Source organism: Rutidosis leptorrhynchoides, chromosome 11 (genome assembly GCF_046630445.1).
Source record: "Rutidosis leptorrhynchoides isolate AG116_Rl617_1_P2 chromosome 11, CSIRO_AGI_Rlap_v1, whole genome shotgun sequence".
Taxonomy (NCBI): Eukaryota; Viridiplantae; Streptophyta; class Magnoliopsida; order Asterales; family Asteraceae; genus Rutidosis; species Rutidosis leptorrhynchoides.
In genome coordinates, this window is record NC_092343.1 from 89,320,148 (window position 1) to 89,337,061 (window position 16,914).

Consider the following 16,914-nt stretch of genomic DNA (forward strand, 5'->3'; position numbering starts at 1 on the left):
GAACCTGAGTAAACGTTTAACACGTATCTGTGCTAGCTCCGTTGGCATTGTTATTATCGAAAATAACATTGCAATTCCTTTTCAAAATAGCCAGTTTTGTCACAGCTTCAGCAAGTCAACTTTGACTTTTCATCCGGATTGGTCTTGTTATAACCTTGATATAAAAGTTGCCTTTCGTCATCGTTACCAGGGAACCATTTATATCTCAACACATTAGCAGTAAACTTATCAGCAACTTTATTGATCTTTGACTTTCTGAAAAATCATTATATTTATCGAAACCCTGTCATATACTCATCCGCATTTTTGTAACAAGAATTGCCAGACCAATTACTGGGAATCAGCAATCAGTATTTAGAAATCTCGCAGCATGTCTACATTAATAGTTATATGTATACATATAACAGTTATCTCTTAGAATTATGATCTTCCATCCTGAAATTCTGAAAAGCACCCAGTCTGCGAATCAATACTCTGAATTTTAAAAAGTTGAATGAAGCAACAAAAACTGTAAATGACCTTAACAGCTAAAAGTTTGATGATAAAGAATTGTATGTTGGCAAAGCTCAGAAATGTTGAAACTTAAAAATGGATTGAGCAATTCATGAAGGAGGCTGTGAACAAATCACAAAGACTAAACCTGCATTCAAAGAATCCAAATGATTCAGTATCTACTGAAGTCATTCACAAATACCTTGCTCCTGACTCTAAATTTTTACGGGCAAATCTTATTCATCATCCATCGATATTGGAAATTCTAAGATATCATCGTATCGTCCATTATAAATATCCTCGATATTTCTGAAGATATTTTCATAACTATTCTTATCTGAAATCATTTATCTCTTCACGATATCAGTGTTACATCAGAAAGGAAGCTATTTTAGTTTCTAAATTCTGAAAAGTTCGAATTTAAAGTATGAATGTTTTTGAAGTAGTGTTGAGAATTGAAGCATGAGTTAGTATAATATAATGACACTTGATCAACGTGATTATATTACAGTAAGTCATGTTGAGTTTCTAATGGGACGTGATGATTCATAGACTATAACATCATCATGTACCATGTTACATAACTCTTTCATTCTACTTAACCTCCGAACATATCAAGAAAATATATTCTTGATAGTTCTATCTTCCGTGATTTCTGGTAATCTAAAAATCCAATCGTGCTATTACCTTTCGTTACTACTTAGAGTCAATCATGTTCATCCGAACTTATACTTACAAAACCGAGATGACTTGATCGGTTCACTTTAAGTCGGGAAGAAAACAGAAGCATGAAGCTTCAAAATAGAAGGAAGTAGAGGAGTTATGAAAATAATGGAACGGAAGAGATGAATTTATAGTAAAATATCAAGCATAACAATCGAGGAAGATGACTGCATTTAATCAAAGAGGATCCTAATTTCCTTATTTAATGAAGAACCGAATCTTATATAGATTTCAAAGATTATCTTTAAATTCCTAGATTTCCAGAAATCCACCGTGACTACGTCAAAAGTTAAACCTCTATCTCAATCTTTTATGATAGCTTCATTCGCACTCTTCGAAAAATTGAATTGTTTTATCCATATTACTCAATGGTGATAAAACTCTATTTATCAACTCATATTAGTCATGAAAACATTTTTATTGTTAGTCATGACCACCTCTTTCTTTAACGGGTAGGTACTGTGATGATCCAGAAAATTTCGACTAATTTTAAACCAAACTCTCGATACGATTTAATATTTATGACACAATAAGCAAAGTCTGTTAGGTTGAATCTCAAAAAAATTTGAACTGTTTCATATATTCGATTGACCTTCGGCTGCTCTCGACGATTCACGAACAATTAATTGTAAATAGATATGTGTGTGTATATATAAATAATAATTCAAAATATAATTTGAAGTATTATATATTGTTGTTATTAAAAATTAATAAAATAAAAATAGGATGTTATAATAATTATTATTTAAAATATATATATATATATAAATAAAGTATATTAAAAATAAATATTAAATGATTGTAATACTCGTTTGATGTTCCGATTGATATTAAGCAAGTTAAATTCAAACTTATGTAATTTTAAAATAAACGGTGACACGAAAATGAGTTCTATAAATTTTAGGCTTATTAAAAATGTATTTAGGATCTATTTGTTAAGTTTTAACCCTTTTTATATTTTACCCAGAATTGAGATGGATAGTTGATGTAATTTTTATTTAACAAATTAAGGATCGAGTTTTATACCATAATGATCAAAATAAATAAATATAATTAATTTAAAAATATGGAATTTTTTCGAAGACTTTTTATCCGCCACTGATTCACAACGGGATACGAAATAGTAGTCCGTGAAAACTGTCGGTAGGAAGAAACCAAATAACTCGGCTGCTTAACTGTTTAAATGATTAATTCAATTGAGATTACTATTTGGTTACTATTAGGTACTGTTTCATTTTTTGTTTCCTTCATAAACTGAATCCCATCCCATCCCATGTTATATATATATATATATATATATATATATATATATATATATATATATATATATATATATATATATATATATTCATATACTTATGTATATAGATATAGAAAATATCCACCGAACTCCCTAGCCACCATCTTCTTCTTCAATGATACAACCATCTTGTTCTCCTCCTTTTTCTTCAAACACCTTGCACCACCACTGTTTCGTTTAGTTATGATCATGAAACCACCACACCACCATCTTCAACAAACCACCACCGCTACACACTACTTCTTCTTCTATGTTAAATTCGAAAACCATCCCACAACGAACCAAACCCACGTGAGTTGTATAACAGCTATATTTGACTGCTATGTTTTTCTGTTTCGAACCACAACGAAGCTACAGTATGCGTGTTCATACTGCAAGTTGTTGTTACTACTTTCGGTTTCAAAACCCATTTAATGCTACAGTCAAATGAATCATAGTTATATTTCTGTTTGGAGTTAACGTCACCGAATACCTCTTGTTGTTCCCGGTTGAAACCCATAATAGAACCATCAAACCTGCAACCTGCTTCTGATTGTTAATTTGACGAATGAGCAGCTACAAAATACTTTTCCTGGGTTGTATAATTTTTTTTCCAGTCAACAAGCAAACACAACACACAATGGACTGGACTGATAATTTACTAATATTATTGGGCTGTTAATGGATCACTATCACTGGGCTACTGTTGGGCCATCAAGAAACCCACAAACTATTGTTTTTTGCTAACCACTGTTCGAACCAAAACCAGCAAATTAACCATCACCATTCGTTATATATTTTTTTTCTTTCGTGAACCATAACCAATACTCACCATATTTACCACCAACCCCGCCACCTGCTACGATCACCCTTTTTGGAGTTTTCCTAATCGAAGACCACCCAACACACATCAAAATCCTAGTGTTATCTCCTTTCTGTTTTGACCGTAAACTATCACCACCAAGGCCACCATCGTCAACCTCCAACACCCACCAACACCCTTGAACTTTCATCACCTTCACCATCATAAACCCACGAACAGCTAGTACTATATTTTCCCTGTTTCTATTTTAAAAGCAATGGAGATGATGAATATACAGTAGGACGTTGATGATGATGATATTTCGTATTTTTTTTATGTTTATGTCAGTTAAAAAGAAGTAGAAGAAAAAGAACCGTAACCCTTGATAAATATTACATGGACTGTTTTGTTATTATTGGGCCAACATGTTTATCAATTTTATTTTGGGCCGTGACCCAGCTATGATTTTTTTTGGGCTGCTACCTTAAATAACGAATGATGATGAGATGTTGTGATTGGGTTTTAAGTTAAGAAGAAAAAGAAAACCGAATAAAAGGGGTTAAAAGAATTTACGTATGAAATATTTCAGAAAGAATCATATAGATCAGTGGTTTGGGCATTTTGTTAGGGAACGAGAGGTCACGGGTTCGAGCCTGGGCAATGGCATTTTTTGGGAGCTTGTTACTTTAAGGTAGTTTTTTTATAATAATTATTATTATTATTATTATCATTTTTACTATTAGTATAATTATTATTATTATTACAACTATATTATTATTAAAAGAATCATTTTTAGTAAAGTTATTATTAAAATTATTATTTTTAAAACTATCATTAGTATTATTATTAGAATTATCATAAATTTTATCATAATTAGTATCATTTTTATCATATTATTATTAGTATTATTAATATATCAAATGAAGATTTTCTATATAAAAATATATTTAGGACATAAAACCTAACCATATTAATACTTTTGTAATAAATGTTAATTATATATATATAAATAAATATATCTAATTAAGTTATTAATAAAACACATGATATAAAATAACATTTATATCACTAATAATATGAAAATATGTTCGATTACAATTATATGTGTTAATCTATACATAAATGATATAGGTTCGTGAATCCGAGGCCAACCCTGCATTGTTCAGTATCTTCGTATGCATATTTTTACTACAAAATATCGTATTGTGAGTTTCATTTACTCCCTTTTTAATTTTTTTTTTTGCAATATATATATTTTTGGGACTGAGAATACATGCGCTTTTATAAATGTTTGACAAAATAGACACAAGTACTTGAAACTACATTCTATGATTGAATTATTTGGAAACCCTAGTTCTATTTTTAGATACATGTATTCGGCCGTGAGCAGACCGGCATAGATGGTTCTCTTTTTAGATACATGTATTCGGCCGTGAGCAGACCGGCATAGATGGTTCTCTTTTTAGATACATGTATTCGGCCGTGAGCAGACCGGCATAGATGGTTCTCTTTTTAGATACATGTATTCGTCCATGAGCAGACCGGCACAGATGGTTCTATTTTTAATAAATGTATTCAGCCGTGAGCAGACCGGCACAGTATGTATAGTTATATACATTTTTCTGACTAATATACTGATTGCGATTGCCGGTATATTAGTGAAATTCCCACCAGGTGTTCTTCATATGAATGATTTTTACAGTAGTGAGCAGACCTGAACAGATTGTTTTCCAAATATGAGTAACTTGTGGTCTATTATATTATTGAAAATGATTGTTTATGATAAACCTATGAACTCAACAACTTTTTGGTTGACACTTTGAAGCATGTTTATTCTCAGGTATGAAAGAAATCTTCTGTTGTGCATTTGCTCATTTTAGAGATATTACTTGGAGTCATACATGACATATTTCAAAAGTCGTTGCATTCGAGTCATTGAGTTCATCAAGAATATTATTAAGTCATTTATAGTTGGATATATTATGGAATGGTATGCATGCCGTCAACTTTCGATGCGATGAAAGTTTGTCTTTTAAAAACGAATGCAATGTTTGTAAAATGTATCATTTAGAGGTCAAGTACCTCGCGATGTAATCAACTATTGTGAATCGTTTATAATTAATATGAACGGGTCCTTTCAGTTTTCCACTACCGCTTGTCACTTCCTTTAACGATCTTCGAGCACGCATCCTGTTAAACTTTCACAACATGCGCGCCCGTAAAAGGACGCATGTTGAAAGTCATGATATCAGACAAGGTACAAGAGAATCCCTTGGGCAGTTCATAGATCGATACACCAAGGAGGTCGCAAAAATGGCTGGACTTCCCGAAAGCCATAAAGTGTCCGGTTTTATATACGGGTTGTGTAGAGAGCGACATATTGCCCTATGGCAGCGCTTACGCATGAAGGTTCCTGATACTTTAGCCGAGGCAATCAAAGAAGCGCACGAGCATATATGTGCTAGGGAAGATTCCACTAGGAATAGTGGGAAATCACGATGGAAGAGGTAACAAAGACGACGATTCTTATCACAGTCAAGCAGGGGGATCGAAGCGCAAGGGTGACAATTACAGCCAGGGCTCTGCATCATCGAAATACAACAAGTTTCAGAAGTCTAGAAATTCTGATCAAGGGAAGGGTCACTTTCCAAGTCAATACTTTGCGATCATGCGCGAGTTGACTAAAACACCGAAGGAGATCCTAGCTACTGAACTGATTTGTCTGACATTCTCGGCTCCTGCGAAGATGTCAGGGTATGATCAGAGAGACAAGTTGAAATTTTGTGAGTTTCATGACGATTTGGATACGAAATTGACCGTTGCAAGTCTTTCATTGAAAAAGTGATCGAATGTCCGAGGAAGGGTGAGCTTAATCACCTGAAACCAGTAAAAAAGCAAGGAGCTGCATCGCAGGGCAATCAGTCGGAGAAAACCGCACCCAACCAAAAGAAGGGCGGTGACAAAAACTCTGATAAAACAATAAACATGGTGCATGCTTGGCACTCTAGTCAGAGGCGCAAGGCTGAACAATTGGAGAAATGGGAAACGGAAGCTATTATCTTCCCTCTGATGCAAACAATTTATCCTTCGCATGCGCCCATAATCATTAAGGGTCACATCACTGATTGTGGGTACAATGTGCATCGGTTAAATATCGACACGAGTAGCAATGCCGACGTAATGTATGAACACTACTTTTGGCAGCTACCAGCGACAATCAATTCCAATATGCGGGCACCCACAACTGTTTTGTCGGGGTTCTCCGGCAAATCGGCATGGCCTTTGGGGTGCATCGACCTTGAACTAGAGCTGGTTAATGATAATGACTCGACCCGCACACGAGTTGTCCCTGTTGAATTCTGTGTGGTATGTTCTTATTCATGTTACAACGCGCTCCTAGGGCGAGTTACTTTGCAGAAGTTTGGCGCAGTATCCTCCACCGTTCACGGCATGATCATGTTTCCTACCAAGCAAGGTATTGCTACTGTCCGAACGGAGTTTGAAAAAGCACTATGCGTCGGTAACACCACCTAAATAGTTGCTTACAGATGAAGAACAGATACGAAGCAGTTCTATCCTTGTCAATCTGAAATACCCTGACAAACGAATTCAAGTTGGGGGCAACCTCTCAAATGAAATTAAAGTTCAGCTGCGTGACATACTGGTAGCTAACATGGATATTTTCGCGTGGTGTGAGGACGATATGACTGGGGTACCACGAAATATCACTGAGCACAACTTAACTCCAGTGCGCCAAAAGAAGCGCCCGATGGCACCTGAAAGAAGCGAATGGTTGAGGTTGGAGGTAAACAAGCTGGTTCATGCAAACATTCTATCCAGTGCTCCAAAAGAAGCGCCCAATGGCACCTGAAAGAAGCGAATGGTTGAGGTTGAAGGTAGACAAGCTGGTTCATGTGAACATTCTTAGAGAGGTGCGGTATCAGACTTGGGTCGCGAATCCTATTTTGGTTTAAAAAGGAGATGGCTCGTGGCACATGTGCGTCGATTTTAAGGATATTTAGACAATTATCCCTTGCCTGAAATCGACTGGAAAGTTGAATCTCCTTCCGGTTTCAGGTTCAAATGCTTTTTGGACGCGTATAAGGGGTATCACCAGATTCAGACGGCAAAGCGGATGAAGATAAAACCGCATTCTACACTGATCAAGGTATTTATTATTACACGAAAATGCCCTTCGGGTTAAAGAATGCGGGGGCAACATACCAGAGGGTAGTGGATTTGGCGTTCAAGGATCAAATCAGTAGAAATCTTGAGGCTTACGTAGATGATTTAGTCATCAAAACCACAATTATTTATGTTTATTTATTTTTGTATAAGTGTCTTTTCATATTTTAATAATCCAAAGGAAAATTGATTCTATGGAATCCTTTTGTTTGATTCTGAATGAATGGTGTAGAAATAACTGAATATTCATTTCAACATTTTGTTTGGCTAGGTACCTTTTTATATAAATAAAACTCTGTCATTGATTATATTAGAGAGAGGTTAAATGAATGTAGAAGTGGAAAAAGAAAAAGAGATGGGACACTGGCTATTGGATTAAAAGAATAGATAGAGGGGGTAAGATGTTAATTTAAAATTTTTTTAAAAAAATTGGAGTGGGTGAAGGGCTGGGCTAATGGCTGGGCAAACCGCTGTCATCGACGCTCAGCTGGGCGGCCGTCTAGACGGGTGGGAGGGCATCACCGTTGAGAGCACTTGAACTATATTCCATCTAGATGAAATGATATTCATAATTGCACAAATCACAAACAAAAGATATGCCAAACTCAATATGCAATCTTTTAATATGCATCATCACTCGAATCATCAATCTTCAAGTTTCGGAGTTGGCCCCGTTTGTTTTTTTCTTTATTAAGTCCTTTTGTCTGAATAAAAATATGACGTCTGAAAAAATTAAATGACGAATATTAATTATTGTTTGTTTTTTTGACTGAATAACCGTCTGAATAATTGAATTTACTAAATTAACCTTATATATGAACAGTTAAAATAGCAGTTATTAGATATTGAGGATTTGAATGGAAATTAACATTTCTTTTGAAATCTAAATTAAGACGTGTATTATTTAATAAGTTCAAAACAAACGCCTCTTAATATCTTTTCAAATTAAGTTCTATTCTATTAAGTCGATTAAGTGAAAAATAAACGGGGCCTTAGCCTCGTACCACAAGACTCTTGGAGTGCTTGTTATCATGGAAAATCTTTTCAACATAATCTCATGTTTCCTTTAACGTTTGAGGCTTAATTTGTGAACACGTTCAAGGATATTTTCCATGATACTAATATAAAATCAAGAATTAATTTTGGAATCCATGTGTGGCCATTTGGGATATGTTGATTTAGCGGTTTCGTGCTAGAAGAAGTACGCCTTCAATGATCTTGTTTACCTTTATATCGATTATGAGTAGGCTGGTGTCTAGGTTAGGCGGGTTTGAACAATCAATTGGATTTCTTTTTAATGTTTCAGATTAATTGAACAAACGATTAGAATTTACTAAATCTTGTACGGTTTTAATGTTTAATGACTTTGATTATAATGACAATTTGAATTGAATGTTTTGTTGTGTTATTTGGTTTGTCTTGAAATTCTGAATTTTTTTTTATTTGTATAGATGTGTAATTTTAACTTAAAATAAGCTTTTTTCAAGTTGTCAAAAGTTTGTAGTACTATTTACCAACGATATATGTTGTCAGTCAATAAAGTTTTACTTTAAAGTAAAAATAGTCCACAAACATGACTGAAAAATGATAGACAAATTTTGTTTGAACGACTAAACTTATTAAAAGAACCTCACTAACAACGCTAAAAGAGACCGACCCAACTTACAAGGGCTATACAAGCAAAGAATCTCAATGAATATTACTTTTGCCTTTACCATGAATCAAATTGAAAGAGAAAAAACCAAAAAGAATAAAAAATGCAACTTTTTTTGAACATGTTGTTATCAAAGATCACACTATTGCAGTACCTCCAAAAAATGTTAAACGATAGATGCAACGATGACATATAACCTATTCTTTGAGTCTTGAGTAGCATACCAATCTTCAAACATGTTATCCAATTGAACCAAACGATGAATTTTGAAAAATTAACATCCACCTTGAGTAACTGAATATTCGCATGTTCCGGTTGTCGACAAAAAACCATCAAAATGTTCCTTTTTTATTTATTTCTAATAATAAGGTACGACAATAAGTTTTTTAAGAATTAATTTTTCTTCCAAGTTCTTCTACAATAGTGCACCCGAGCATTACATGAGCAATAGAGTCTATACGATGGTTGCAATTAACACAAATATCCATGCCTCGAATAGAGAAATAAATTATGTCTGATGGAAAGTCTATCCATAACTAATCTAAAAATAAAAGTTTTAACCTTACGAGGAAATTGTAATGACCCGCCTTTTTCCGTTTACTTTTCGTTTACTTAATTTAAAGTCCGTTATTTAATTATAACATCACCCGTTAATTTGCGTTTTTAAAATATATTTTTTTAGATAATTCACGCACCCGCTTCTAAACTCGAGGGACTAGAATTGCCAAGAGACCAAAGATTTGACTAGGTCAACTAGTCAAACCCTTTCTCCTCCATTCATTCATCACCTCCTCTTTCTCCTAATACTTCCACTTTATGCTCTCAAACTCTCAAACACAAATTCATCATCTTAATTCGATCTAGTAAGCGTTCTTCAAAACAAATTACATATTTGGAATCCTTGCATCTTCCGCTTCGAATCCATACCAACTTCATCTCGTTTGAGTAACTTTCTAAAAACACTAAATTTCTTGTTCTTGATCTTTAAAACTTAAAAGTGTGTTAATTAGTGTCTATGGCTCAAGTCTAACATGATTATGTGATTTATATGCTTGTTCTTGTCATTTTGATGTAACTAGCTTAAACTTGAAAAGTGGCTTGATTAATCTTGAGATTTGGTTGATCATATATTGTTAGATGTTAAAAGTGCATGTATAAAATGTGTTACTAGCATTACTAGCTTCAATTTGGTATGTAAGTTGACTTGGAAAAGCCTCATTAACATGATTAAGGATTTTATGATTGTTAGTTAGGGTTTGGTAGCCTTTAATGTGATTTTTGATGCATTAAAAGCCTTACAATGTTGTTTGTAAGTCTTTAGTAGTATTGTATGCGTAATTACCTATGAAACGGCGTATTATATGTGTGTATTAAGTTCCTGAATCATCTTATGCATTTTATGAACTTGAAACTTTGATAATGAGCTTTAAATGATCATTCGACGAGAATTCGGTTTTTGAAAATGATGTTTTTGTTTGATGAAATGTGTTTAGTTGTATTCCTCGTTAAATTACCTTTCCAACGATATAAGATACGTGTTTTGAATGTTTACGGTTCATTAGTTGTGTTTGAAAGAAGCTTGGTTCGTGCACTTGAAAATTCGGCAACAGCACCTGAAACCAGGGGCCTCGCTATAGCGAGCCCCGGTGTGCACAAAATCTCGCTATAGCGAGAAAACCCCTGACCAAACTCAATTTTTTATTTTTGCACTTTCGTTCCCGCTTATTCGCAACTCCGTTTAACAGAAATTTTGCCAACATGCTTATAAATGACTACGTTTTTATGTGTAATGGTCGGAAACCCGACCCGACCCCGTTGACTTTGACTTTGACCAAGTTTGACTTTTAGTCAAACTTAACCAAACACTTATGCAATCATTCTAACTTGCGTTTATACTTATATCTTGCATGAAACTTGACAAATTGACTCACATGCTATATTAATCGAGTCGTAACGAGCCAAAGGAGTAATTGAACACTTTGACCGACTTCATGCTTTACCGATATTGATATAACCTATTGTTTAGGTAGACACTAACATACATTCTTGCCCACGTTTACTTGTGAAGTACAATTACATTCGTGCAATCAAGGTGAGATCATAGTCCCACCTTTTCAACAACTTTTACTCTTTAAACTATGGGATGAGAAACATATACGTATCATACTTTTATGCTTTGAACACAAGTACGAAAACAAACATTCCACGAGCGAGTTAGAACAAAAAGGCCTCAATTCAATTATCATTAGTTACACTTGTAGGGTGTAAACATGAACATATGTTGTGTGGATCCATACGGGCTTGACAAGCCCTCATTCAGACGGTTCGCTACCGTTAGCGGATGAAATATATTTTCGAGTATATAGTGTAGGTTCTAACACTATGATAACGGGGTACGTGAACAGTTAAGTCTTGATAATTGGGTGCTCCATAAATGAATAACAACTTTGGAATGTAAACGATTTAGATAATCAACGTTATGGAAATACGAAATCTTGTGGTTCAAAAACAACGTTTACTAATACACCTATGATTTCACCAACGTTTTTTGCTGACAGTTTTCTATATGTTTTCTCAGGTCCTTGAACGCTAGATGATACATGCTTCCGCACTTTATTTTGATACTTGCTTGGATGTCGAGTATACATGCATACATGGAGCGTCTTTTGACCTTACTTAAATTGTGTCGCATAGGTTTCAATTGTACTTAAAACGTTGTAACATGTTTAGTCGTTGTACTACTTTGTAAACTTTGAAACATCCTTACATTTGAAATGAATGCGACATATTTTGGTCAAACGTTGTTTTAAAGACTTATGACCACGTAACGGGACCTAAGTAGACGGCGCCGTCAATGACGATTTTGTCGGGTCGCTACAGATGGTATCAGAGCGTTGGTTGTAGGGATTTAGAGTTCATTAGTGTCAACCCTGTCATACCCCGTCCAAATCCATGTGGACGAAGTCAGCAACATCTGGTCCCATTGCGATGATCGACTCCAAATAATGTCTTTAAAATGAGCAAATGCACAGCGAAAGATTTCTTTCATACCTGAGAATAAACATGTTTTAAAGTGTCAACCAAAAGGTTGGTGAGTTAATAGGTTTATCGTAATCAATCATTTCAATATTTTAATAGACCACAAGATTTCATATCTCAATTTCCCATAAACATAATCTCATATCAGGCATTTTGCAAACTGCATAGAGATAAAAATCATTCATATGGTGAACACTGGTAACCAACCTTAACAAGATGCATATAGAATATCCCCATCATTCCGGGACTCCCTTCGGACATGATAAATTCGAAGTACTAAAGCATCTGGTACTTTGGATGGGGCTTGTTGGGCCCAATAGATCTATCTTTAGGATTCACGTTAATTAGGGTGTCTGTTTCCTAATTCTTAGATTACCAGACTAAAAAGGGGCATATTCGGTTTAATAATCCAACCATAGAATGTAGTTTTAAGTACTTGTGTCTATTACGTCAAACATTTATAAAAGCAGTGCATGTATTCTCAGCCCAAAAAATATATATTGCAAAAGCATTTAAAACAGGAGCAAATGAAACTACTATCCAATATTTTGTAGTAAAAATATTCATACGACGAAACTGAACAATGCAGGGTTGGCCTCGGATTCACGAACCTATATCATTAGTATATATTAATACATATAATTGTAATCGAAATATTTATATATTATTATTGGTGATTTAATTATTATATTAATTATAGGTTACATTAATAATATATTAATATTTATTATTAACTTTTAATAATAAAATTTTTATTAATATGAAATATAGTAATTATTTATTAGAATATATAAATATTATTGGTAATTATTATTGGTAATTATTTGTTATATATAAATATTCTAATAAATAATTACTATATTTCATATTAATAAAAATTTTATTATGAAAAGTTAATAATAAATATTAATATATTATTAATGTAACCTATAATTAATATAATAATTAAATCACCAATAACAATATATAAATATTTCGATTACAATTATATGTATTAATATATACTAATGATATAGGTTCGTGAATCCGAGGCCAACCCTGCATTGTTCAGTTTCGTCGTATGAATATTTTTACTACAAAATATTGGATAGTGAGTTTCATTTGCTCCCTTTTTAAATGCTTTTGCGATATATATTTTTTGGGCTGAGAATACATGCACTGCTTTTATAAATGTTTAACGTAATAGACACAAGTACTTAAAACTACATTCTATGGCTGGATTATTAAACCGAATTTGCCCCTTTTTAGTCTGGTAATCTAAGAATTAGGGAACAGACACCCTAATTGACGTGAATCCTAAAGATAGGTCTATTGGGCCCAACAAGCCCCATCCAAAGTACCGGATACTTTAGTACTTCGAATTTATCATGTTCGAAGGGAGTCCCGGAATGATGGGGATATTCTATATGCATCTTGTTAAGGCCGGTTACCAGGTGTTCACCATATTAATGATTTTTATCTCTATGCAGTTTGCAAAATGTCTGATATGAGATTATGTTTATGGGAAATTGAGATATGAAATCTTGTGGTCTATTAAAATATTTAAATGATTGATTACGATAAACCTATGAACTCACCAACCTTTTGGTTGACACTTTAAAGCATGTTTATTCTCAGGTATGAAAGAAATCTTCCGCGTGCATTTGCTCATTTTAAAGACATTATTTGGAGTCGATCATCGCAATGGGACCAGATGTTGGTGAGTCTAGACTACAACTGGCATATAGACTTGAAGTAGGACTTGCTTGACTACTTGTGCATTTATACTTGAACTCTTCTATTAGTATCTAACTCCTATTTTTCATCTTAATCTCAAGTTGTTTAATTTGATTGGCACACCATCTTGACCTTATGAGGTAATGTCGAATGCACATATGAATTAGGGTAATATAATTGCCGGGATTATATTACGGTGACTCATATGGATGTTCTGACATTATGTCATAAAGAATTTAGGGCGTGTCCAGGAAAATTTTCTATCTATCTTTATTCCATATCACGATTAGTATTATTGATAATGCTAATCAACGATATTCTTGTGTCTTGAAGGAACAATGCCTCCTCGCTCAGTTCCACGCAATGAAACTCCCGAACAAGTTCTTCAACGAATGATAGCCACCGCCGTAGATGCGGCCAAGGTCAGTCACTCCTCCAACAACAATAATAACCACAACAACAACAATCATGAAGCCGGAAATTCAAACGAGGGATGCTCCTACAAAACTTTCATGGGGTGCAAACCTCACACTTTGGATGGAACCGGGGGATCGGTTACTCTCACCCGATGGTTCGAACAAACGGAAGCCGTTTTTAGCATAAGCAGTTGCCGGGACCAAGATAAGGTCAAGTTTTCCACTCACACCTTCGCCGGTATTCCTCTCACTTGGTGGAACACGTATGTACAATCGGTGGGTACCGATGAAGCCCGCGCACTCTCTTGGGCCGACTTAAGAGAAAAGATGATCACCGAATACTTTCCGCGCGAAGAGACTCGAAAGCTCGAAAGCGAGCTAAGAAGTTTAAAAGCGGTTGGAAATGACCTCAAAGCTTATAATCAACGGTTTTCCGAGCTAGCCCTAATGTGTCCGGCCCTCGTGACTCCCGAGCCCCTAAGAGTCGAACTTTACATGGATGGCCTCTCTAAGAGCATTAGACACGGGGTAATGTCATCTAAACCCGCTAACCTACAAGAAGCTTTAATGATGGCCCGCCAATTGATAGAAATGGTGGATGAAATTGAAGTTCCGGCACCTAAGGCCGAGGATAAATCGGGTGGCAACAAAAGAAAATGGGAAGCCACTCAATCAAGCAACTACAACAACAACAACTTCACCAAAAATCCTTTTACCTTCGACGGCAAGAAAAGTTATGCCGGAACTCAACCTTTTTGCAACAAATGCCACAAGCATCACTATGGTGAATGTGGCAAGCCATTTTGCCACCGGTGTCAAAGAAGTGGTCATGTGGCCAACGATTGTAGAAGTGCTGCCCCCGTTGCTCAAAAGGGGCCCAATGCACCAAAGACGGGTGTTTGTTTCGAATGTGGCCAACCCGGTCATTTTAGAAATGCATGCCCAAAGAAGAAAGCTAACCCCAATGCACGCGGCCGAACTTTCAACATCAACACCAACGATGCCCGAGATGACAATGAACTAGTCACGGGTACGTTTCTTCTGAACAACTTTTATGTTTCTTGCTTATTCGATTCGGGTGCCGATAAGAGCTTTATATCCAGGACCTTGACTCATTCTTTTTGCACTTCACCACGCCCACTAGATACTACTTACACCATTGAAGTGGCCAACGGGAAACTATTGAGTGCCGACAAGTTTTATCGGGGGTGTACGTTAAACTTAATGGGTAAAGAGTTTGAAATTGACTTGATACCTATAGAACTAGGGAGCTTCGATGTAATAATTGGTATGAATTGGTTAGCCAAAATGAAATCTCACATCCGTTGTGATCTTAAAGCGATTCAAATTCCTATCGAGAATGGTGAACCCTTGATTGTCTATGGCGATAAGAGTTGCACCGGACTCAACCTCGTCTCGTGCCTTAAAGTTGAAAAATATCTTCGTAAAGGTTGTTTCGCGATCCTAGCCCACGTTAAGAAATTCGGGACCGATGAGAAGCATATCGATGATGTGCCAATTGTTAGTGACTTTTTCGATGTTTTTCCCGATGAATTGTCGGGTCTCCCACCTCATCGACCGGTTGAATTCCAAATCGATCTTATTCCGGGAGCCGCACCCGTAGCACATGCATCGTATAGGCTTGCTCCATCCTAAATGCAAGAATTGCAAAGTCAAATTCAAGAACTACTTGACCGTGGTTTTATCCAACCTAGTCATTCACATGGGATTTTATTAGTTAAAAAGAAAGATGGTTCCCTACGAATGTGCATCGATTATCGTGAACTAAAAAAATTGATGGTTAAGAACCGATATCCTCTTCCATGCATCGACGACCTCTTTGATCAACTACAAGGGTCTTGTGTATATTCAAAAATTGATCTCCACTCGGGTTATCATCAACTAATGGTTAAGGGTGAAGATGTCTCCAAAACAGTTTTTCGGACTCGCTATGGTAGTTACGAATTTCTTGTCATGCCATTTGGTCTAACTAATGCACCGGCGGTGTTCATGGACCTTATGAACTGCGTTTGCAAACCGTATCACGACAAGTTCATTATTGTTTTCATCGATGATATCTTGATCTATTCAAAAAGCGAAGAAGAACACGAACAACACCTTCGAATCGTGCTTGAACTCCTTAGACAAGAACGACTCTATGCTAAATTCTCCAAGTGTGAATTTTGGTTGAAGGAAGTTCAATTTCTTGGTCATGTTGTAAGCGACCAAGGTATTAAAGTCGATCCCGCAAAAATCAAAGCCATTAGCAAATGGGAAACCCCTACTACCCCTACTCACATTTGTCAATTCTTAGGCCTCGCCGGGTATTATCGTAGGTTCATCGAAAATTTCTCTTTGGTTGCACGTCCTCTAACCGCGTTAACTCACAAGGGAAGGAAATTCATTTGGTTAACCCAGCAAGAATCCGCGTTTCAAATCTTTGAAGAAAAAGTTAACCACCGCCCCTATCTTGTCACTTCCCGAAGGCAATGATGATTTTGTTGTATATTGCGATGCCTCGAAACATGGTTTTGGGTGTGTATTGATGCAACGAAAGAAGGTTATTGCTTATGCCTCCCAACAATTGAAAATCTATGAACAGAACTAC

General features: G+C 35.5%; 1 protein-coding gene across 1 annotated transcript; it reads left to right on the top strand.

Annotated features, from left to right (window-relative positions):
- The first annotated feature begins 6,281 nt into the window (after positions 1–6,281).
- On the top strand, positions 6,282–7,167 carry LOC139874763 (uncharacterized). Its single transcript, XM_071862164.1, has 2 exons — positions 6,282–6,771; positions 6,845–7,167. The coding sequence occupies exons 1-2, from the start codon at positions 6,282–6,284 to the stop codon at positions 7,165–7,167; spliced, it is 813 nt and encodes a 270-aa protein (XP_071718265.1).
- Positions 7,168–16,914: the final 9,747 nt, after the last annotated feature.